General features: G+C 37.5%; 1 protein-coding gene across 4 annotated transcripts; it reads left to right on the top strand.

The window, feature by feature from the left end:
• Window positions 1-8: 8 nt before the first annotated feature.
• On the top strand, window positions 9-23,239 carry LOC135103031 (kinase suppressor of Ras 2-like). Of its 4 annotated transcripts, none has more exons than XM_064008900.1 (18): window positions 9-620; window positions 4,923-5,066; window positions 5,391-5,535; window positions 6,636-7,073; window positions 8,057-8,210; window positions 9,428-9,696; window positions 9,928-10,065; window positions 10,725-10,828; window positions 11,006-11,149; window positions 11,256-11,358; window positions 12,646-12,669; window positions 14,444-14,609; window positions 15,010-15,310; window positions 15,469-15,654; window positions 16,095-16,228; window positions 16,422-16,556; window positions 17,868-17,997; window positions 18,825-23,239. In XM_064008900.1, exons 1-18 carry the CDS (start codon window positions 423-425, stop codon window positions 18,975-18,977), a joined length of 3,066 nt encoding a protein of 1,021 aa, XP_063864970.1. In that variant the 5' UTR covers window positions 9-422; the 3' UTR covers window positions 18,978-23,239. The 4 variants fall into 4 exon arrangements, with proteins under 4 accessions (XP_063864970.1, XP_063864969.1, XP_063864972.1 ...); XM_064008899.1 differs by having other exon boundaries at window positions 12,646-12,681; XM_064008902.1 differs by having other exon boundaries at window positions 10-620; window positions 9,476-9,696; window positions 12,646-12,681.
• The last annotated feature ends 1,142 nt before the right edge of the window (window positions 23,240-24,381 follow it).

Here is a 24,381-nt window from a genome sequence, read left to right as displayed (position 1 = left end):
AAGAGGAGCAGGAAGTCAGGCGGGGAGAGGGGCAGGGGATGAAGGGGGGCCATATCCTCACAAAAACCCCATTTGTCCGTGGATCCACTACTCTCAGGTGATTCAAAGGACATGGATTTTTGGAGGAAAGCGAATGATATGCCAGCAGAAAATACAAGATGATGAAGGAGGGAAGAGCGGGAATGGAAGGGAAGGAGGGGAGGGGGGCGAGGGCAGTGGAGGAGCAGAGTGGAGGTGGAGGTGATGGCGGCGGCCCTGCGGTGGCGGTGGTGGCGGTGCCCTGCCTGTGGCGCTCTGTGAGGCGGCCACGCACCCCCGGCTCCCTCAACATGACACCCACGACGCACACCAGACTCTCGTGTTCATTTCGCTTGGAGAGATAGTGTGGTGGAGATATATTTGAAGTGTGGCGGAGAGAGAGCATGTGGGCGTGTGGTGGTGGTGGGCAGGAGGTGGGCGTGGGCGGCGAAGTGGGCGTGCAGGATTTGGTCTCGCGGGCGCTGGAGACATGCCAAACCCACCACCAGTTCATCGCGTCCCAGGCCGAGCACTTGGAGAGGCTGAGGTCCCAGTGTGCCACCAGCGCCCAGCTCACCCAGCAGGAGATCCGCACCCTCGAGGCAGGTCCTGGGATGTCCTGGGGGCTCTCCGCTCTTGTCCCTGTCCCTTACCCCTGTCTTCTCCTCCAGGGACTCGGGTTTACTGTGCACTGTCACCACCTGTGTCTTGTAGCCTCTACCTTCATGTCTTGTCACTTTTTTTCCCCCTGTTGTTTTCTGCCTTAAGTTCTTTACATTCTTGTTGCTGTCCCTCATCGCTTCCTTTTGCTTTTTTTTTTTTTTTTTTTTCTTGCAGTTGTCTTCCATCGCTTCCTTGATCTCTGTTGTCCTCTCACTTTATATTTGCCCTGTTACCACCTTCTGGGTTGTGGTGTTGATTCTTCGTTTCAGTTCTTGAGAATTGTTCCTGTAGACGTATCTCATGGCCTCTGTCCTTTTCTCTTGCTTTCTGTGTACAGATGTGTTGGAAATAGTGACGAGACCTATTGAATGGTATATAGTATATGAGGTCTAGGTGGTGTAAATTGTTATCTACTGGATAATATTTATGACAGGTACTACAAGATTGTTATGCAGGGATCAGGGTAATGCTTGATGCTTTTGACAGGGTTAAGGATGTTATCCCCATGGCTAGAAGTGTTTTATAGGAAGTTAGGGTAATACCGAGGAATTGTATGTTTCATTAATAACCTATTGTGGCTGATGGAAGAGGGTTGAGGGGAATGAAATGTGGGCATCAGGTAAATTCTCTGTGAATATGACAGACAGTAAGCTTTAAGAGGAAGGGTGAGAGTAATTTTCAAGTATTTCTGTTTACTTTTATGCCATCAAAAAAGAAATTGCCCTTATCAGCATAATCACGTATATTGTCATTTTTAATGTCTTGAACCCATTAATTATACAATAGTGATTTAATTAAAAATTGTCAACATGATCTGCAGGCCTTCCTTTGGTCCTGACAGGGACACTGGTGGCATACCTACTCACATCTTATACTTCCTGGGGTGTGGTAAGCAGTTTGTGACTAATTATCATGGTTAGGGTTAGATTAGATAAGGGGTGATAAGGTGCATAAGGATTTTCTTTTATGGAAGGTGTTTCTGTGTAGTAGCAGACAATCAGGGCCACTTAATGTGCTTTTCATGACCATTTTGGCCTGATTAGAAATGAGTTGCAGTAGAGTATTGTGATTGTTCTGTCAGGGTTTTGCTCCACTCCCCAGCTCTCTCATAGATACCCTTTAGATTAATTTCTCATTGTTTCAAAACTTGAGGCATTACAGTACTATATCCCATTGTTTATTAGTTTAGCACATGTGCCTCACAACTAAGAAATCCTGGATTTAGTTTTTAGTTGGAACAGTGAAAGCTAGTACAGCCATGGCTTTGACCACCTAGTTGTGAATGGTTATTAAGGATTGTGTACTGCACTCTTGGATGGTGGTCTGGAAGTCCGTGTTACTAAGGCTGATAATTGGTAAGGCTATAGCCCTTTTAGATTGAGTCATCTAAGAACATAAGAACATAAGAAATAAGGGAAGCTGCGAGAAACAACCAGGCTTACACGTGGCAGTCCCTGTATGAAGTATACCTACCTATTTCCACCTATCATCCCCATCCATAAACCCGGCTAATCTTCTCTTAAAAGTCCCTAATGTCTTAGCACTAACAACATGATTACTGAGTTCGTTCCACTCATCTGCCACTGTATTTGAGAACCAATTTCTTTCTATCTCTCTTAAACCTAAAATTTTCAAGCTTGAACCCCTTATTTCTTGTTTTATCCTGGTTGCTGATCCTAAGAATTTTTCTTACATCCCCCTTGTTATAACCCTTATACCACTTAAAGACTTCTGTCAGGTCCCCTCTTAACCTACGTCTCTAAAGAATGTAAATTTAATAGCTTCAATCTTGCCTCGTAAGGAATACTCCTCATTCCATGTATTCTTTTAGTCATTCTTGTATCCTTTTAGTCATTCTTATCCTTTTAGTCATTAATTTAGGTTGTGATCCCTTTAGTCTGGTAGTTTAGGCTGTGATCCCTATAACCCAAGAGTACTGTATTTTTAGGTTATAAGACATGCTTTTTTTTCTCTATCTCAAAAAAAAAAAAAAAAAAAAAATATGCCCTTCATCTTATAATATTATGCTGAAGGTCAGGCTTTGGGTAGGCTTGGCTACTGACAGGTGGAAGTTTCAGTACTGCAGAAGGTCTATCAGTATTATAAGTTAATCCCAAACATCTTTTTGCAACTTAGCCTCTCATGATGACTTAACAAAGGATGTCAGTCTATATTTTCCTTCTCATGGTGACTTAACACAGGGTGTCAGTCTATATTTTCCTGATTGCTGTGCATGAAAATACCAGTACATGAATGGTTATGGTCTGCCTTATATGCTCTACTAATAAATGGACTGAGCAACAAAAGTGCGAGACATTTTGCTTCTGAGTCTAGGGTCAGTTGCATTTAAGATATTTTTCCCAGATTAGACTTGCCATAATTGGGATCTGCCTTATATGCTGGAAAATGTGGCAATTCAGACAATGACTCTTCTACACAGTCAATCAGGCTGGAATTTTTAGAATTATTTTCCAGTCTTATAGTTGATTGAATTATTTATAGTTGCATAGTTAACAGCAGTGCTTTGAAATTAGCATGCAGATGTTTTGAGGGTAACATGTAGACTTTGTAATTGCAGGTAATAGCACGTGTGTGGAAACAGTATGTAGGTTTAAGAGCTGGCAGCACAGGAAATGTGATAGCTACTGATGTTATTTAAGTTGATTACTGAGCAGCTGTGAAATCTGGGATTCCCAATGACTGTTTTGTGCACTGACACATCACACACCAGAACCACCTGCTATTCAAGTTAAACTGAAGTCTTCACAGAAACTAGTCTTAATTGAAGACTGATCCATGTGAAAAAAACTGGACTAGATAAAACTGCATAATCAAAATTTGTGCTATGTGATTAGGTAAAGTTTCTCAATTTTGCAAGCTAGATTATCCATAGTCTAGAGTTTGATGTCTAAGTTACTTCCAGCCTATAAGGATCAAGCTAAACAACTAAAGGGATCATGGTCCAAATAATCTGTGTGTTCCTAACATAGCAGTATGCTAGAAGGGTGTGAATCCAAGGATCTCAAACTGTAATGTTCCATGTTTTGAAACACTGAGTCTAGCCTGAAGGGTTACTATGAGAGGGAGCATCTGAAGGTCATACCCCTGACAGGATACATAAAAGTAATGTTGTGACTCTGAATACAAAAGCCCATGGTGATCATGGTGATCATTATGCCTCCAGCATCTGAAACTCTGCTTGCTGTTTGATACCTGGCCTTAGTAAAACCTCTCCTAGCTGAAGATTTATTCAGCCTTCCGATAAATTTCTCAGTGTTTCTAAGGAATGCCATGACATTAAACTATTCTGATGTATTGTTGATCAAGCCAAGGTGGATGTTGGTCTGCCTTTGCCATCCTGGCACTACATGTAAAGACTATCTTGGCAGGGTGATGAATGTCAGAGTTAGATTAATTACTCAAAGACAAGACAGTAAAGGAAAACTTGTAAGTCTGCATTATAATACACTTAATAAACAAAAAAAAAAAATTTCCTCATAATTAGCTTCGTTTAAAGTACAAAAAAATGGTTTAAATTGCAAGTCTAAGGGATCAGTTGTGATGTGTCCTATTCATTTTTATGGAGAATAGGTTATTTGTGAATCTTTCCTGACGACATCTTGGGATGAGTGTGGACAACACGAAAGTTATTTGTGAACCTTTCCTGATGACATCTTGGGATGAGTGTGGCCAACATGAGCAGACCTTACCTGATTTGTGGATGAAAATGAAAGATGTCATTGAATATAAGTATGCTACATTGTGTGGGCTATGTAACATTCTACAAGCATCACTTTGTCTTTACACCAAACTTGAATGTAGATGTACTAGGTATTTGGCAATTTTTTGTGTCAGCTTTAAAGTGGTTTTTCTATTCTTTTACTTTGAAGTATATGTCATAAAATGTTCATTACACATGGATAGGACATCACTTACACATACATACAATATATTGTGTTAAAGCCTGCCAGTAATTGGTAACTGTTATGCTCTACCATGCCTTGTTAGGGATACATTTGCAGGACTATGTGAGATGTATCAGTGCTGGTATGTGTGTTGGATCTCATGTTGAAGGAAATAGAATAAAGTTGTGACATGTATTTTCAAATGCAATTTTAGATCTTTTCTTTTGGAAATCTATAATTCATACATTATTCTATTTATGTTGTGTGCACTCATCAAAAAATGGTGGTGGTAACTAGAGATTGTCATTTATAACATTTTCTTTTGATACTGTGCAGGAAAAATTGGTGAAGCTGTTCAGCTTACAACTGGTGACCAAAAGACACTTGCCTGTGGGAGTGGTATTGCCTTCAGAACTCCAGCAGTACCCCTCCCTCAAGCAGTGGCTCCAGGTGGTTGGCCTCAGTAAGGACTCTATAAATGTGAGTTGCACTCAATACCTCTGTTTTAATAAGGACCTCTTTGTCACATACTGGCACCAGTGATGGATACATTTAAATTTATGGCTGATGATTGTAGATGAATAACAAAAATCAGTTTTATGATGGATATATAACAATCATTAACTTTTGTTGTATTGAATTGAACAAACAGCCAGATTACTTTTGTAAGTCAAGTCTTATAATTTATAGTATATAACTACTTGAAGAAAGTCCAGATTATAAAAGAATTGCTTGAGGTCTATGTTCTCATATTTAATTTTTCAGTGATATCATAATTAATATAAATGAATATCTTTTCTGCAGGGTTTGTGTCAGAGAATTCCAACATTAGAAGGACTTTTAGAAAAAAGAGAAAATGAATTTCGAAGTATTCTTAGTGAATATGGAGCAGACCGGAGTGAGGCTCACAAACTTGCTCGAGCCATGCAGAACCTCAAGCGATACACAGGCAAGTATTTTTAGTTCAAGAGTTGACAAAGGCAGAATTTTATTCGTGAATGAAATCCTGCATTACTGAAAAAAAGACTAAAGAAAAATTATTTTTCCAAGAGGGAACATACATCTTAGTAATAAAACACATTTTTATGCTTTGCATTTTCTGGTAGGCAATTTTTTCTATATTTGTTATCAATCAGGTGCTATATGTTCTCTTCTAAGCATATTGCTACTCTTAGTTTGCACCTCTTACTCATGGGGCTTTCAAGGAGATAGCTGCAGCAGAAACCTATCTTCTAAATGTTCTGCTTCCTACCAACTTTACTGATAATTAACTATTTGTCATCTTATGCTCCCCACTTTTCACAAGTGATGAAAACATTTGATGCATTTTCCAATTATTATTCAATTTTTTTTTTCATCCTTACCAGAGACAAGAAAACAAGTTTCCTACACACTTTTTTTCACTTAATTTTCCTCTTACATCCCTTCCAAGTATACAAACCACCTTAATGCATTTCTTTATCACATAAATCTTTTATGCTTTCTACTCTGTTACACTTGAATATTACCACACTTCCACTGCTTACTCATGCATCTGTATGCATGTATGCATCTCATGTAACTGTGCTGGTACCATTATGAATGCTCTTTTGCCACAGTTACTACCAGCAACTACTATTTTTTACCCACATAATAAGGCTTCCTTTGCTTTCATCATTTTGAAAGTCCCCTATGCATATTTGCCAATATTAACCTAGTCTGCTTTTGCCTTTGAACATTGATTGCTGAAATTACACTAGTATGCAGCATCACACTCCTCACATATGTCACGTATGTGTGTTTTTAAGAGAGAATCACTCTGTCAGTAAAGGCAAGTATTGCTACTACTGTCTCCACTGACATATAATTTCACCAGCACATTTTATATCTATAGATAGAATGAAGAGCAGAACAAAAATAACAAAGCAGTGAAAAAATCATGTTTATTCTTCTGATTTTAAATGACTTAAGCCTGAAATCTATATTTACAATCCTTTATCCCTAAACAATTCATCACATTCTCTATTGCATGTAGTACAGAAATAAAGATTTAAGTACATGTTCTTCCAGAGACCCAAATGCAAGGTCATGGAGGGGACTGGGGCAGCTCTGATCTGCCTCTCTACTGGGACTCATGGGAGCGCTCCTGTCCACCCTCCCCCCGGCTCAGCCACAGGACACAGCGGGAAGGACGGTCCTCAGTGTCCTCCTCTGATGGTGATGGAGGGAGTGTAACCAGCAGCAGCACTAGTGGAGGAGGAGCATGGAGTGGGGATGGGAGCAGGACAGGTGGAAGGGGTGCACCTATCAGTCAACGCAGCAGTGATGATTCCTCCACCCCTTCCTCTCCTCCACCATCCCTCTCCTCTGCTCCTCCTCCATCAAGTCCAGGTGGTCCATTTCATATTGTCTCCAGTAACCTCACCCTCCCAGGGAGTAGCTCAGTGTTCTTTGAGAAGCGTCCCACACCTCCTCCAACGCCGAATATTCCCAAAGGCAAATCCTCAGGTAAAAAAAAAGTAACATATTTGTTTATTTATTTGTCTATTTATGTATGTGTGTTCCTGTGTATATAAGAAACTTTCAGTACAGAAAAATAGATCTGGGATTAAAACAATACTAAGACACAGGGAAGTAATGTATCTTAATGTGGTTAAGCCTGTGTGTGTGTGTGTGTGTGTGTGTGTGTGTGTGTGTGTGTGTGTGTGTGTGTGTGTGTTTTGTCTCAGTTACCCTAATTAGTGGGTATATTGTCCTGGGAGGGGAGCTGTTGGTTGGGAAGAATTGGCCTATTGAGCAGAGTAACAAGTGTTTTAAGTGGTTTGAGCATGTGAATTAGATAGAAGAATAACTGATGAGAGAAATGACTCATAACTGGTGAAGGAAATGACTGTAACAGATGTGAGAGGCATGTCGGTAAGAAGACCACAGATGGGATTGATGGATGTTGTATAGTGAGCGTTGCATGCAAGAGAAATACTTTATCTGTGGAACAAGGAAGATTGGCCATGCATGATAGGACTGAAAGGGGAGAAGTTGTGGATGTGTGGATGTGGTGCACTCTTGGAGGCCATTACAGATGGTTTACTTACATGTGGTTCAGCTAAGTAATCATATTAAATGTGGGAAGTGGAATGGGTCCAAAACAAGTTGTGCTGTCAAAACCTGATGTGAAGAGAAGTGGGTATGCCTATATAACTAATCCTTTTGTAGAGGTGTTCAGGAAGGATCTACCTTCTCCTCCATGTAAAAGTCCAGGAATGGATTTTAGTCCCTTATTAAGAAATATTTGTGTAGAAGGGTGGGTATGGGCATGATATTTTGGTTCTTCGTCTCTATGTGGAGGTCAGCATGGTATATAGATTTATAGATTTTTTTTTCTGTATGTTGACTCTTCTAGAAGGGTGTGTCATAGACCAAATACCATAAGTGGCTTTAGGAAGTTTTAGAGAGACCTGTTTCATTTTTTTATTGCATCTCACTCATTGTAGGTGACAAGAAGTTTCCAATTACACCTCCACCTATCAAGAAGTATCAGACATGCTTGTTGAACCCCACTCTTCCCCTTGGTCGGTCGACATCCCATGAGTCCCAGCTAGCCCCACGTGCTGAGGGTCATGACCACCAGTCCTCTACAGTTCTCAGGTGAGTTTGTCTTGCCTGCTTGTCTTATTGTGGCTTTTGGATAAGATGTGTGTGCATACAGTAATATTTTGTCAATAATTTTGTCTCTTGTTGTGCAAGATGAATTTTTTGATGAATGTGTACTTTTAGGATAGTTGTACACTTATCTAGTTTGCCTTGTGTTTAGTTGATTGCTGGAGATTACTGTTGTTTGCCTAGTGTTTAGTTGATTGTTTGGGATATTGTTGAACACTTTTCATTGAAATGAATGTATATATGTCTCTGTACATAGTTTGCATCTGATAAGACAAACTTTGCATGGAAAGTTATACCTAGTTTATTTTTTCTGTGTAGCAAATAGTTGAGTAGTGTTAGTCCTAGTCCTACTTGTGCTGTATTAGGCACCACTTCTATTTATTCTTTTTAGTGATACAGAGTGGTAGTTAGATTTCATTGCTTGTTTAGAAGCTGTTTTTTTGTCAGCCACTGTTCTCAGAAGAAAGGCTCCACTGGGTTAGGACTGTTACTAAAGTAATGAACCAGATTTACTCTTTGCTCTATACTGCATACCCCTGAAATGAAGACTTGTAATTTCAAAATTATATATAGACAAACATTGCATTTGTTTAGATTGGAGTGGTAAGGCTGCACAATTATTCACTGATTATATGTCCAAGTAATTAAACCATATATAAAAAGAAATTGTGAAATTCATGGATTTACAGTGTATTTTCTGAGAATTTTAGAAATTTACACTCGTAATAGATTAGCCTTTGCAGGAATGTACATACATATATAAATATTGTCTTATTAATGAAATTTATTTTATTACCATGTAAATTAAAATGAAAGTATTGCCACATGCATGCATCAATCTCTATAGTGTCATTAGCTTGTGCCCTGTGAGTGCTTTATTTAAGATATATTGTAGCTGATGGAAAGGCAAATGGCTCTGCCTCACATCTTAGAGTGTATTTTGCCTTGTTTTTGTTATGTTGACTGGTGTCGCCTCCTGCCTGGCTTGCTGTGTGCGACACCCGTGCTCTGCAACATGCCTGCTGCACCCATCTCTGCTGCGATACAAAACTTCTTCATCTTGGATGCAATGTGATATTCTTTATTTTGGATGGGTTCTTTCATGGTATTTTTAATATATTTTTAAATCACTGATAATTTTTTATTCATTCAATATACCCCTGAAATTTGATACAAAATTGCATTGATTTTACCCAACAAAGTCATTTCCTGCTGAAAAGAAAGTTGAATAATTTTCGACTGGGTGGCAGCATGGAACACCTTGGAGCTCGGCGAGCACGCCTGCACTCGGAGTCTGAGGCATCAGGAGCATTAGACAGCCAGGGGAAGAGAACAGACAGTGGACGTAGCAGGACAGACGTGTGGGAGTTGAAGACAGCTCAGAACTCCCCAGCACCATCTACTATTGCCAGCCCTATCAAGTCCCCAAGCTATGCAGATCATATTGAGGAGGATAACTATACAAACATGAGTAAGTTTGTCATACTTGACTCAAGATCCTCTGTATTCAGACAGAACTCAGTTAATTTCTGTTAAGTTCTTAGTATATTCTTTGATGAGAATGGAGATCTTTTGTGGATGTGTTGGGTTTGTTACAAGTACTGTTTATAATAGCATATGCTGAGGAATTTTTGATGAGGCAGCAAGTTAAAATATTCTAAGTGAGGCCACTGTTTTCCTTGACTTAAAATTTGCATTTCAGACTCCCTTGCAGTACCTAGGTCACCACATACACCAACAGTACAAGGATCCATGGTCCACAATGTTCAGCATCGATTTACCAAGAGTCTTAAATCAGGAGTGTGTGGATATTGTCATCATAAATTTACTATTCTCAGTGGTAAGACCTAATGAAATGCATATTGGTAAAGATGACAAAGTTTTTTTGCTGTGCCGTTTTAATTTTCTTTTCCTTAGAATTCCAGATTATTGGTATCATTGTTGATAAGATGTTTATAATGAAAATTAATTTGCACTATGCACTTCTCATGCTTCTACTAAATACGTAGAAATTTGATCATGTGTGCATTATGCTAATTATATTCATCATAGTGTTCTTGATAATGTAAAGAACTATTTTGTGGTTTTAGTGTACCACCAGTTTATTATTGCTTTCAGAACTACTATCTTGTTAAATCAGATAACATTTCCACCTTATTTCAGGGTTTTGATGCACTTGTTTAGTGCATATTTGACAAAACAACTTAACATGGAATATATGTATATTTATTTTTTCTTTCACTCCAGTGGTATCATTATTGCATGAATTATATAGGGCTTTAATCTCTAGAACCATTTTTTTTTATTAAGTTTTGCTGTGTCATTTAGTCAGAATGTTGGATTAATTGCCTAATGAATGATATAACTAAATCATAATAACTAATTTGCCTTTTGCTTTCAGAATATTTGAAACTTCTTATAAATGTCATTAACTATGTGGTACTGACTGGATATGAGACAAATTAACTATGCATATATTTTCTTGTTCTATATTCATAGGTTTGAGGTGTAAAGAATGCAACTTTAAATGCCACCGAGATTGTGAATCCAAAGTGCCACCTTCTTGTGGGTTACCTAATGAATACCTGAGGTTATTCACCGAAGTGAGTAATGCCTACGTGCACCATTGCTATATGAGGGGAAACAATTTGGTGACACCATTGACAGCATATTTTTCACTCACAGTAATTTCTTTCTTTTGTTACCATGTCAGATGCTTGTAATTTTCATTTACTGATTTTGGAGCTTATGTATTTTATTTCTTCTGTATTACTTGACAGACTTGGATCAGAAATAGCATGGATGGTGGGGTGGTGCCACCAGGGCAAGTTGGACACACGCACTTCAATGAAATATTTCCTGCAAATTTCCGAGGCAGCCACATGTCCTCCTCACAGCCGTCCATCAATATACCATCCCTGCAGGTGAAGCCCACTATCACTGAATGAATATAACTGTATTCATGCCCTTGTTAATCTCCTTACTGTCACTAACCTCCAGCCGATATCAACACATTACCATGTGTTCCAGGGCCCAGACTCCAGTTCGAACACCTCCAGTTGCAATTCATCCACCCCTTCCAGTCCTGCTCCTCCAGCCTCTGTCTCTCCAGCCCAGCAAACATTCTTTTCAGGTGAATTGTCTGAGATGCTTGTGTTCCTTATTGTGAAGGGTATCAACTATTTTCAATAAACAAACATAAGGAATAGATACCTTAAGAAATCTAGCTAGATTTTGAGCAAGCTATAGTTATTATTATGCAGCATATGGTTTTTATTATATAGCAGTATGCAGGAGTGAGTTTTTAGTTTGTTATGCTGTATCAGCATCACTGTCAAATTTTCAGATAGCACATAGCATATTAATAAAATGGGCGTTGTGGTGTGAGACAGGGTGCAGGATTTTTTAACAGAAAATTTGATACTTCAACTCGTGTAGAAGAAAAGGAAATATACTTTTACTTGGTAAGGGAAATAATACATAACATGAGTGGAAGGCAGGCTGATAGATACTCTTGCTCTACATAATAATTACTCAGGTGGGTCATACATAATTTGACAATGTGCTTGTATCATTTGTTAAACCATTTCTTTTATTGAAAATACTGTGATTAACAAGTGATGGCATAAGAGTAGGTTGGATTAACTCCTTTTTTTTGTGCTCTAGGACTCCTACCATGAAACTTTAGGCCTTTGTGTTGTGTATCTGAATCATCCTCCACCTCTTTCCCTGTTATCATTAGGAGTGATTGTTGTGTTGTAGTTTACTTTGTAGATATAGAGATAACAATAATGAAATAACTAAATGGATAAGAAGCTTTGTTCTTGAACAATAGCCATCATCTACTCTAACTCATTACTCTTGTCTTAGAGTGTGCTTGGAAGTGGTTCAGGGTACTTTCAATGAAATATTCTGCTACTGGTATAAAGTGATATTTATATATAGATAATAAGAGAAATGACAATATGCTAGACTTGATGATTTACAAGCATCTTAAGGTTTTTTGTTCTTTTATTAGGTAGACTTATGCATTCAGCATAATATTAGATGCCTAACAGCATATCACTTGATTTTCAAATGTTATTAGTGCTTGATGTGGTCAGCAGTACAAGTTCTTGAGTGTGTAGGCAGTGATCAGATCCATTCCACTGTGTGGTTTGATTTTATGTACTTTGTTATAGTATTTAGTTGTAGTGGTGCAATGTGAGACCAACAGGTGAGATTAAGTACCTAGGTAGCTTTAGGAACTCTCAAATCTGTTCAGTGAAGGACTTGTTCAAGAATTAAAGTTGAGTCTTAGAGATAAGTGTTGCAGTGGTTAACCTGATTACTATGTTAAAAAATAGGGTAGGGAATAATAGCTATTGTTGTGTCATGTATTTAGCATCATCAGGTTTGAGTCTTATTGATGTTTTCTTAGCTACCCGGGGATTCTACTTCCCAGGTAGGTGGACAGGTGGGTATCTCTGGTGCCTTGTCACCATTTTAATTCTTTTCTGTGATTGCATGGTGTTGTTTGAGGTACAACAAATATTCTACTATTAGGCAAGCATGCAATCCAGATTTAAACCAAAATAACAGTGCTTTTTTTCCCTTTTTATATATATGATCTTGTAGTGCACCATAGGCTTGCACAATTTGTTTTTGAGAGACAGGGCATAGAGTAATTGTCTCTGTACTCCCTGTGTCTTGTAAACAGTGATGAAAAGAGATCTTACCCCACATCTTCCTGAAAGCCTTCTGTCCAGCTCGGCTATTAAGTTTGCAAGTCATGGAATCAGTAGAACATCTTTTATGCAAACATACTTATGCCAAGGCTGTCTCCCATCAAAACATACAAGTTTCACATTCATACTCATTCACAACACTCAATCCTTTAGTCTCTGCCAGAGAAGAGAAAGTACTCCTGCCCTGAGTTTACTGGGATCAATCACACAGCTTGGATGACAGAAACCGATAGTACTGATTACTGAACAAGATTTTGAATCACAAAGAAACTTTAAGAAAGTTTTGAATTTAATACAGAGAATATCCACAACTTTGGTTTTGGATTTTGCATGTAAATTACATATATATATATATATATATATATATATATATATATATATATATATATATATATATATATATATATATATATATATATATATATGCTGATTTTTTGCTATAGTTTGTGTAAATGATGTAATGTGTTTTAAGTGGCATTTATTATGAGTAGTGAATCAGGTATGATGGATCAATTTCTAGAGTTTATGAGGTCTGTTCAAGTTACTCGACCTAGACTAGAAATTCAAGAGAAACTTATCTTTGGAGATGCAACTTCTCATACTTCCTTTTAACTGAAATAATTTTTGGCTACCAGTTGTACCATTGCTTCCCTCATGGCAACCTCTTAGCTCTCAAATTGGGACCCTGCAACAGTATCTTCAATTTGAAGACTAGCTGGAAATCAGTAGCCGCCATGTTTAGAGAGTAAGAAACCTGGTAAATCTAAGAAATTCTGCTTTGCCAATAATTCCTGGACAATGATGGGGTTATAGCTTTGTAATGCAGTTGCTAGTTGTGATTCTTACACATCAGTGGTTACTGTTAGTCCAATTTTAGCCATCGTTTAAACCAGTTCAACTATTCTTTAGTTTATACAATTCCCATGACAATGCTGCTGAGCCTTGAAATTGTTACAGCTTGATAATTGCAAAATCATATTCAGTAATGCTGCTCAGTGTTTTCCATCATCATGCTTTAAAGTGATATTGCATTGTTACATGACTATGCATGCTGGCTGTCTGGGAAGGGTATAATGGCATGGTATGGTTTCTGACAGGGAGAGAGAGAGAAAAGAATAATAAGTACAATAAATAAAACAAAATAGATAAAATTTGGAAAAAAATAACAGACCTTATAATATAGGGATTTTTATCTACAAATGAGGCCAAAAGTCAAATTAACTTCTTAATTTTGGAATGTGTCTGTTAGCATTTCACACTGAAAGGATCAAGACTACGTTTTATCAAATACTAGTGCTGGTTTTATAATAAACTGAAAGTTCTGCATGCTTTCAGTATTTTAGCTTATTTTTATTTAGCTTTCAACATTGAATACAAACTTGTATGCAATCCTCTTGATGTTTTTCTCATGAAATACAGATTTGAATGCAATTTTAATTTCATTTAAGAATGCTTAGGCTTCATCTGTAATGTGTTCTATTTACATGGCAGATGTGAGTGAGGATCCAGGGGACAACCCTCAAGAGATGAAACCCTTGTTGGTCATTGGCAATAGGACACTTCCCAAGCCACCTGTGTCGGCCTCCTCCACGCAGAGTGACATCATTGACTCTCGCCAGTCCCATGACTCAGATCGTACTGTGTCACAAACCTCAGGGTGGGTGTGCTTCCTTTTGTTGTCATTTTGCATCTGTGTATATAAATGCCTCTTTAGTTAGTAACAGTATAATTAAATATCCCTCTTGGACAGTGATTTGACTTGCTGTATTCTGATAAGATGTTAACATGAACATCTAATAATAATAATAATAATAAAAAATGGTTTATTATTCTATGATAAGCAGCTTGAGGGCTGAAAATATACATATACAGGGGGTTAAAATATGCAAATACTAAGGGAATACTTAAGCTAATACATATGCAATGTGCACTTGAGACTGCTTAGAGTTCATTGTGTATGGTTTTCACTATTGTTGCAATAGCATTATTTAAATGATTTAAAATTATTACAGATGATAATTTTGTAAAATACTTATGTCAAGTGATTAAACAAATAGGTCTGGCAGCACTGGGACAGATGATTCTGACCGCACCATTGCTGGGCCTGGTCGGGTAGACTCTCAGGACTCAACTGTGTCTGATGGGGAGAATGCAGACCCACGCTGCACGCGGCAGAACAGTGTAACCAGCGTCTCTCAGTGGGACATTCCATATGATGAGCTTGTTCATGGAGAAGTCCTAGGCAAGGGACGGTTTGGCATTGTTTACTCTGGCAACTGGCATGGGCATGTAGCCATCAAGGAGCTACGAATGGACTATGTCAATGATGAAAAGACTTTGGAGGCCTTCAAGGCAGAAGTGAGTTATGTTTTCTTTTTGCATAACTGGAATTTCCTAAGTCTGTGATAGTGCCTTACAATATTTGTACAATATTCCTAAGTAAAGCAACTTTTGTGGAAACCATGTTGTTGAAAAGAAACTTCACTTGCTAAAGATTGAGACTTTCTTGTGTACAGGTGAGCACATTCCGCAAGACTCGCCATGAGAACCTGGTGTTGTTCATGGGGGCATGCATGAAACCTCCCCGACTGGCCATTGTGACCAGCCTCTGCAAGGGCCATACGCTCTACACCCATATCCATGAAAACAAAGACAAATTCAATATGTCCAAGACTATAATGATTGCCCAACAGATCTCCCAGGTGATGTAGCTTGAATATAGTAGAATCTCATAAAAAGAGATTTGTAAGTAGTTACAGTAGACATTTTTCCTTCTGAAAGAGATTTTAGTGTCTAGGTTTTAGAGGACTCATTTAAAGTTGTGGTATTTTTTTAAACAAATATTATTTTTACTCTCTAAATTAATTAGGTACAAGTCATGAACTGTTCAAGCTTATGTAGGAAATCATTTGCAGCGGGAGGTTTGTGTCCGTGTAGTCATATTTAGTCATAATGTGAAACTGTCCTCTATGTTTTTCAATTAGAACTTCTTTGATAATGTAAGTGAAAGTGTATAGTTTTGTAATTTCTCTTCATAATGTGCAAAATTTACTAATAACTCCTATAATCTAAAGAAATTTTATATAGTAAAATATTTTGAACTTATAACTAAACATGAATGTAATGAAATCTTTCCTCACAGGGAATGGGCTACCTTCATGCTCGGGGAATAGTTCATAAGGATCTCAAAACTAAGAACATATTCCTGGAGAGTGGCAAGGTTGTTATCACTGACTTTGGGTTGTTCAATGTGACCAGACTTTGCCATGATAGCAGGTAAGTGATGGAAACAGATGGTCTTGTTTAAGCAACACTAGGAAAAGCTTTCCAACATGCATACAAACTGCTTTAAAAGTATTTTAATCATTATATAAGATGCACATAAATCAAAAATTTCTAATGTGATGATGCTAAAACAAATACAAACACACACACACACACAAAAAAAAAAAAAAAAAAACTATTCTAGACGAGGCGACTGGTTGTGTATCCCACCTGGCTGGCTCTGCTACCTCTCCCCTGAAGTTATGAGAAACCTCCGGGTGGTACAAAGACAAGATGACGCTCTCCCATTCACCACCTACTCAGATGTCTATTGTTTTGGGTGAGTTTTTATAAAGAAACTAGAGAGATCAGAGCACTGGAAAGAAGTAAAGTAAGCCTGTGATTATGTTTATGTAAATGGAATTTTTAAAAATGAAATTTATGTAAATGGAATTTTTAAAAACGAAATTGATTTACTGTCATTTGTTTTCATTTATTTATATGTAAGTTTTATTCATTCATGTATTCATTGATGCAGGAATATGGTGACTCCACTTTCCACCACACTGTTGTCTTGTTACTTTGTGCTGTAGTCAGTTGGAATGATTAACTAAATAGCCTACCTTGAAGCATGGGGTATAGAGCAGTGATAGGCAACCTGGGTCCATGAATATTTTTAAAGGGTTCTTTGAAATTATGGCTAGTGTGTATAAGTGCTCAGTATGAAAAGATGTTTTAGGAAGTGTCATAAACCAAAAACTATTTTCTATCTTTAAAATAGAGATCCAGTACTTTTATTTATATATTTTCAGTCTTGAAACTAGAGAAAAATATCAGATATTCATAAAATTCTTTTGTAATTAATTGTCCAATGTGTTTGGGTACATGCGTTCAAAAACTCTTGGAAGCATGCATGGACTTACAGAGGTTGAAGAACACTGGTGTAAAGTATGTGAGAAAAGATTGAATAACACGGGTGTAAAGTACGTGAGAAAAGGTTGAAGAACACTGGTGTAAAGTAGGTGAGAAAAGGTTGAAGAACACTGGTGTAAAATAGATGCCAGAAAAGGTTGAAGAACATCAGTGTAGAGTATGTGTCTGTATATCCTGCATGTCATAGGATGTGGCATATAGTGACAGCATTGGCTGGGACTCCCTTCATCTGTATTTCATTGTGATGAAATGAGGCTTAGCATTGGAAGAGAGATTAATGTCTTTATTTCCCATTGCTTGGGTCATTGAATCTGTGAAGGTAAAATATGAGAGATTTCAAGAATATTTAAAAGAAAAGTTGAAATAAGAGATGAAAGTGAAAGGTGAACGAGAGTTTGGAAGATGAGATGAGATGTGGAGAGGAGAATAACAAATAGAAAGACAACATGAAAGAAAGATCACAACCTAATATAACCACAGCATAATTTTGTGTTATCTGGACATTCCTGATCACAGTGATCCCAGTGAGTGTCCCACTCTTTTTTTCTTTTTAGGTAATTTGATGTCCTGCAGAACCCTATCATAGTCAGGCATTAGATGAAGTTGGACTGATAGAATGAAGGTTTTGATTAGGGTTTATTATAGCCACCCTATTTTTCAAGGATATTAAATCACATCTCCCTGAGCTGTTAAGATGACTTGGGACTTTTCTCCACAGGACGGTATGGTATGAGCTGCTGTGTGGAGAATGGCCACACAAAGGCTTGCCCCCAGAGGCCATCATTTGGCAGGTTGGTCGTGGCATGAAGCCTTCCTTGGCCAACCTACAAGCTTCACGTGATGTAAAGGTAAACATGTTGGTTGCATACATGTGCCCTTTGTTAATACTTGTCTGCTCATGACCACTAGACATACATATATGCTTTGTTTTATGTACATTATTACTGTTTGTCCACACACCCTCTCAGCTTCAGTATACAGTAAAATCCCTCTTATCTGGCATCAACGGGACCGCTGACATGCCGGATACTTGAATATTGCCGGATACTTGAATAGAAGTGAAATTATGTCCACAATCACCACCCTACACTCACGCATCTTACCATAACAAAGATCAGCTGATCTTAATCAGCAGCTGATCTGATCAGCTGCTTAAGTGTAAGCACAACATGCTTCCTCTTTTCTACAACTTTAGGCATGATGAAGGCGTCAGGCGATAAACAATGCACACGCGGGACTGAGTCACTGAGTAAACATAGTGCAGTGGGCCGCGGGTGGCGCGAAGCAGTGCACTCTGGTGGCGAGGGGACAAAGTATGCCTTGCGCGGGAATTTTAATCGATTTTATGAGTACACATTAATTTTTTATTGATTTTAAGGCTCGGGGAAAAATGTGCCGGATACTTGAAGCTGCCAGATACTTGAATGCCGGATGAGAGGGATTTTACTGTATTGTTTTCCAGTAGTATTGACATCAGCAATTTCAATCTTATACTTTGAGTAGCCTTCGAATGGTAATTGAAAATTTTCAGAAATTTACATGTGAAAACTTCATCTGTATAATAGTATTATTATTACAAGCACCAGAAAACCTTATATTTTTTGGTTCTCTTTCACATGTGATGCTTCTTACATGCAATAATTTACTAAAATCTGTTGTCTGGCACCTTTCCCAGGACATCCTAATGGCCTGCTGGAGCTACCGACCAAAGGAGCGTCCTGAGTTTTCTCAGATGCAATCCAATCTGAATAGACTTCCCAAGAAAAGGCTTCAGCGCTCCCCCTCTCATCCCATCCACCTCTCAAGATCCGCAGAGAGTGTCTTTTGAACTGGGGAGAAAAAATACAGAAGGTGAAATGTTTATCTACCACCATTTTGATTATTATCATTATTTTATTATAAGACCATTTAAGGTTTATGGGGAAGCAATCAGGACTGGATGGATGCTTTCCAGAAATGTTAGCAGTGAATGTGTTCATGTGATTGTGCAATCAAAACTTGACTGCATGTTAAGGACTTCATGTGTAGAGGAACACTTCCAGACATTGCATCTGAGGCAAAGATTACTCATAAGATATTTTTATCTGAAAGGAGCACACCTGCAGTCTTGAAATGCAGATTGACATGCCTACAATGCACAAAGAAAGGCAACTTGGGTTTATATTATTATTGTTGTTATTATTACTATTATTGTTATTGTTATTAATCATTATATTATTATTGTGATTATAGTTATTATTATTATTTTATTATTATTATTATTATTATTATTATTATTATTATTATTATTATTATTATTATTATTATTTATTGTTGTTGTTGTTATTGATATGATAATAACAAAAACTCCCTCAGTAAGGGATGATCTAAAGGGAATTTCTTTCATGACTGATTTTATGTTGTCAACATCAGCTGGACAATTAGCTCTCAGAATCGGCTTAAAAAATGGCATTAAGATTATTAAGTTTGAGAAATTCATGATCAAAAAGTTTGTTTAAATGGGCACTCAAAAGCTCAGAGACAAAGAAACTAGATCACTAGGTCAGTGCAAACTTCTGGTGTTACTAACCTTTGCACATTTTACTGACTTAGCATTTCTTATAGTCTGCATAACTCTTACCAGCATAAAGCAACAACTGTACTAGTGAAGACAAGTCCAACAGTTTCTAGTCAGCCCATGTACACTAGGGAGTTTCCTGCCGTAGATAAAAGGTATATTAGGTATACATATACTACTATTACATCTTGTGAAAGAAAAGCATTTGTGAACATAAAAGAGCTTCTCTGAGGTTATTTATAATATGTGTTGTGAAGTACAGTAGACAGTAGTCAGACTGAGAGAAACCTCATGTGAAGTGTTAGATGGAGGAGGAGCATTAGGAATGTTCTGAGAGTACATAGTGATGAAAACAAAATCTCTGCTACTCGAATACTGGTACCCTTGCATTCATTACAACTCAAGAATTCATGTGGAAAGTGATAATGTAGTTCACGGTAGCTAGTCAGAGTATGTACTAATAAAGGAGTCAGTTACAACTTGTAAAGGATTTAGAAAAGGGCAATGCATATGAGATAAGGAAGGGGTACCACAAATTTGCTGTCAGCAGAGGCAACAAGAGGCTAGTCAGACAAGTCATTGATAAAACTTAAGGAAGTTTGTTTGAGGCCATAAGTCAGGCAGATTTTCTAGAAGCTCACTCTTTATCTAACTCTTACTGCTGGTAAATAACTCCAGATGTCAATTTCAGCTGGCCTTCTAACAGGTATTGGGAGCAGCAGTTGTGCTCTCAGAACCTGCTTTTCTGGTCATAATTGAGCTCCATTGGCAAGTGAGCTTTAGAATCTTAATTGAGTTGACTGACAATTTTGCTCTTCATCCAAACTTCCATTATCACAGTATAAAGAAAATTACATGTCATTTGAATTTAATGTAAATGCACAGCACTCTTCAGCAATTTCTGATGCTGTCTTAATTCTTCTTTATTTCATCACCTCTTAGTGGAATTTCACATAATATAAAGTGGTGAAATTTTAATTAACATTATAACAACCATCACAAGTAAAGTAGCCTCTATAGGACACTGGAATCATTATTGCACTCTTTGAAAGTACAGTACATATACAACATTGTCCCTGTGAAATTTTGACAGCAGCCTTATCTTGGTGATTTCATCTTGAATTTTAGTATTCATACATCAGTTCCTGTAAAATTTTGACAGCAGCCTAATCTTGGTGATTTAACTTTTACTTATCTATGCATCATCTTTGATTTTAAATGCCTAAGTTAACAAATCTTTGAGTTAATAGAAAAAAAAAGTTGGAGTTGCCAAGTTTTGTCTGTGCATTGTGTACTCTTGTTCTAAATGTTTTCATTGGCATTACACTCACGCTGCTTGGTGAAGACTAATGAACAGTGTTCTTCCATGATAGGTACTTATTTAGAAGCTGTTCTGAAGGATTCATCTTACTATTATTTCATCATGTCCAAAAGTTAATGTTCACTCCTATATTTCAGCTGCACATTTTCCCTCCCTTTCCCATGCTTTCATACCTCTAGATATACTTTGCTAATTGGTAACTGAAGTCTCACTTAGTGCTTGTTTCCCTCATAGTACATGCCAGTTTTCTTATGTCTGCATCTTTGTATGTAGTATGAACACCTCTAGTCCCATAACCACAGCCAAGGACCTTCCCCCTCATCTGACTCCCTCATCTCTATGTAGTGACTATTTGTCACTCTGCCCTGCAACACTGTGGCCTCTCAGCTTTTGTGGTCACAATCTAAAGGACTAACAGTAATAACAAGAAGCCAGAAACAACTATTACTCACAGAACTTATGGATTTGCATTTCACAACCGTTGGTTCCTTATCTTGGACAATCTTTCCTCATCTACAAATTCTTTTCTTGTCTTAAGCATATTGTATTACTAAGACTGGTTCCATCCCTGTTTCTGCAGTATTTCCATGTTTTTATCTGGATTTTGGATCACAATGTTTACATTCGTATCAAAATAGTATGTTCACACTAGACAACTTTTGAGTTAGGTGCCAGTGTTATTTTATTATTTTTTTATTTATTTATTTATTTATTTTCTATAAAATGTATCAAGGACTTCTGGACTCTGATGACAAAATGCATTTTTGACAAATATTTCAACTCTTCACAACTAATCACAACTAATCAGTGTATTTCCATTTGATGTTTTTACCTATAATATTTTTATTCCAGTTTTTCTTTTATGCTGAAGAAGAGAGTTGATATCAAAGGGTCCAGAATGTATTGTCCTTCATTTCCTACATCGTAACTACTTATGTGTTGTCCCTTCGAGTCCTTGACCGAGACACGGGTTCCGCAGTAGGTAGTGACGTCGCTGCTCTGTGTTCTACATGCCTAGCTTTTTCCTATAGTCGGTGTTTATGTATGTGTGGAATCTGTCTATGGCTTTTCCTTCTTTGATGAAGGTGTGAGATAAGAATCTTTCACACCTGACTCTGGGTTTAAAGTTGCAGACTCTGGATACATGATTAGCTTCATATCTTAAAGCCAGAGGTCCAGAACTCTGCCAACTGTGCACTGTAACTGTTCGTGCGTGACTTGTCCCACTGTGTAGATTTAAAAGAAAATTGAGGGCAGTTCTTCCCAGATTACAGAACCTCACAGGAACTTGGCATCAAATTTCCTCACTTTTGTGGCTCACTGGGTCCTTCTGAGTGTTCTCCCCCAATGCACCCACAAGAACCCACTGACACCTGCACTGGGACCCAAGGCTGACTTACAGTAATCCCCCTACTGTACTTGGCCCTGACTCCTAGGAACTGATCACAAATACTCATCACTTTTGTGTGTTTGTGTGTGTCTGTGTGTGTTTGTGCAAAAAAATGTGTATGTACAAGTATGTGTGTGCATGTGTGTATGCATTTTAAATGAAATGATGTTGGGTATGCAAGGTGATATGCATTACTTCTTTTAAGATATAACATGTGTTCAGTCAAATTTGTTACTATTCAGGAGATGTGCAGGAATCACAATAAAAAGGTATAACTATTTTTTGTCAACACTTATGCAAAACTTTTTTATTGTCGAGAGATGACTGTACTTTTTTAGTGATGTAATCTGGTATGTACTTACTGACTACATTAGTGATGGTATTGCATGCCTGTCATTCAGATAAGGGATGTATGATAGTAGATATATACATAATTTTATTTTAATAATTATGCATCACTTCATTCTCTTTCCTGTCTGTTGCCAAATCACTGTGGGTAGCTTGGCCTGCCTCAGCCTGGCAGCCTTGTGTGCTGGTGGTGGGGCAGGGCAGCAGGCCGTGTGTGGCCCCCCTGACAGCCTCCCCCCTCTCAGGGGCGCCCCTCACCCTGCCTGCTGGTCCAGGTGTTTCATCTTGGAGGCCGGCCTCAACCTTCGTCTTTACTTTTATTTCTGTTATCAATGGTTTTTAAAAACGTATCTTTAGATTTATATTTCATTAATATTATGTATAATACTTAATTTATTTGTACATAATGATGTGTCAACCAAATATAGTTTGTATATATATTATGCATTAATACATAAGTCTTTTTATCATAAAGTTATGCATATATGTACCCTGAATTAGATCAAAACTATAGCATTTCTTAATGGAAAACTAGCACTGTTGGAAATATATCCTTTAATTGACTGCAGGTGAAATACTGCTGCTGCAATCTAAAAGGTCAGCCAATGTCATGATAATAGTGTGTGTTTTTATCTTCTTAATACTATTTCAGTCTTCGTGTTCTCTTAAATGGAAGCCAAGAAATGTAGCACCAGTCACTGTCATATCTGTTACATCTTTGATGAATTTCAGGAATACACACAAACTTTATATATATATATATATATATATATATATATATATATATATATATATATATATATATATATATATATATATATATATATATATATATATATATATATATATATATATATATATATATATATATATATATATATAATGGCTACTGAGGTGCTGGCCCCCAGTCAAGAGTGGTCATGAAAAATAAAGGATGAGTGTCTTGAAACCTCCGTCTTGAAAGAGTATAAGTCATAGGAAAGAGGAAACACAGAAGCAGGCAGGAAGTTCCAGTTTACCAGGGAAGGGGATAAATGATAGAGAATACTGGTTAACTTTTGCATTAGAGAGGTGGACAGAACAGGTGAGAGAAAGAAGTCTCGTGCAGCGAGTATAAAATGAAGTAATAAATTAAACGCTTAATTGCCAGGTGTTATAGACCATTTAACATAAGTACTAATAAAAAAAGGCTGTTATAGAACAGTAGAATTAAAGATAAAAGTTTGAATTGAAGTAGAATATTATTTTGAGATGAAGGCAGTGTGCACTTAGACCAAATGGCGAATGACATACGACTGGGAGGGTGTTCGTCCCGGATGACGCTGACAGCCATAGCGTTGCCATGCAGGATGAAGAATGCTTCATTCTTCTATTACATGTTTAATTTTGTATTACTGTTTTGGTCTGCAAGTTGCCTTTATTTGTCCACAATGTATTTCCTAGTACAATATCCTCTTCAGACTTTATCAGTTTAATTTTCTTAAAGGGGTACCAGTGGACAGATTCGTCCCTTGCGTCAAATACTCGACAATGTCACTATTTGCCATCCGTGTATGAATTATTTGAAAGGAAAACTTAGTTAATTCTGTCACGTAATTCTGAACATACGTGTAAAG

The sequence above is a fragment of the Scylla paramamosain genome, chromosome 8 (assembly GCF_035594125.1).
Source record: "Scylla paramamosain isolate STU-SP2022 chromosome 8, ASM3559412v1, whole genome shotgun sequence".
Lineage (NCBI taxonomy): Eukaryota > Metazoa > Arthropoda > Malacostraca > Decapoda > Portunidae > Scylla > Scylla paramamosain.
Note: the sequence above shows the minus strand (reverse complement) of the source record. Positions and strands in the feature narration are given on the sequence as shown.

What these genes read in the sequence shown, in the direction of transcription:
- LOC135103031 (XM_064008899.1), top strand. Translation starts at nt 423, where the DNA reads ATGTGGGCGTGTGGTGGTGGTGGGCAGGAGGTGGGCGTGGGCGGCGAA. An exon ending in ACTGTGTCACAAACCTCAGG is followed by an intron (nt 14,610 to 15,009) that starts GTGGGTGTGCTT and finishes TTAAACAAATAG; the next exon opens with GTCTGGCAGCACTGGGACAG. An exon ending in AAGCTTCACGTGATGTAAAG is followed by an intron (nt 17,998 to 18,824) that starts GTAAACATGTTG and finishes CACCTTTCCCAG; the next exon opens with GACATCCTAATGGCCTGCTG.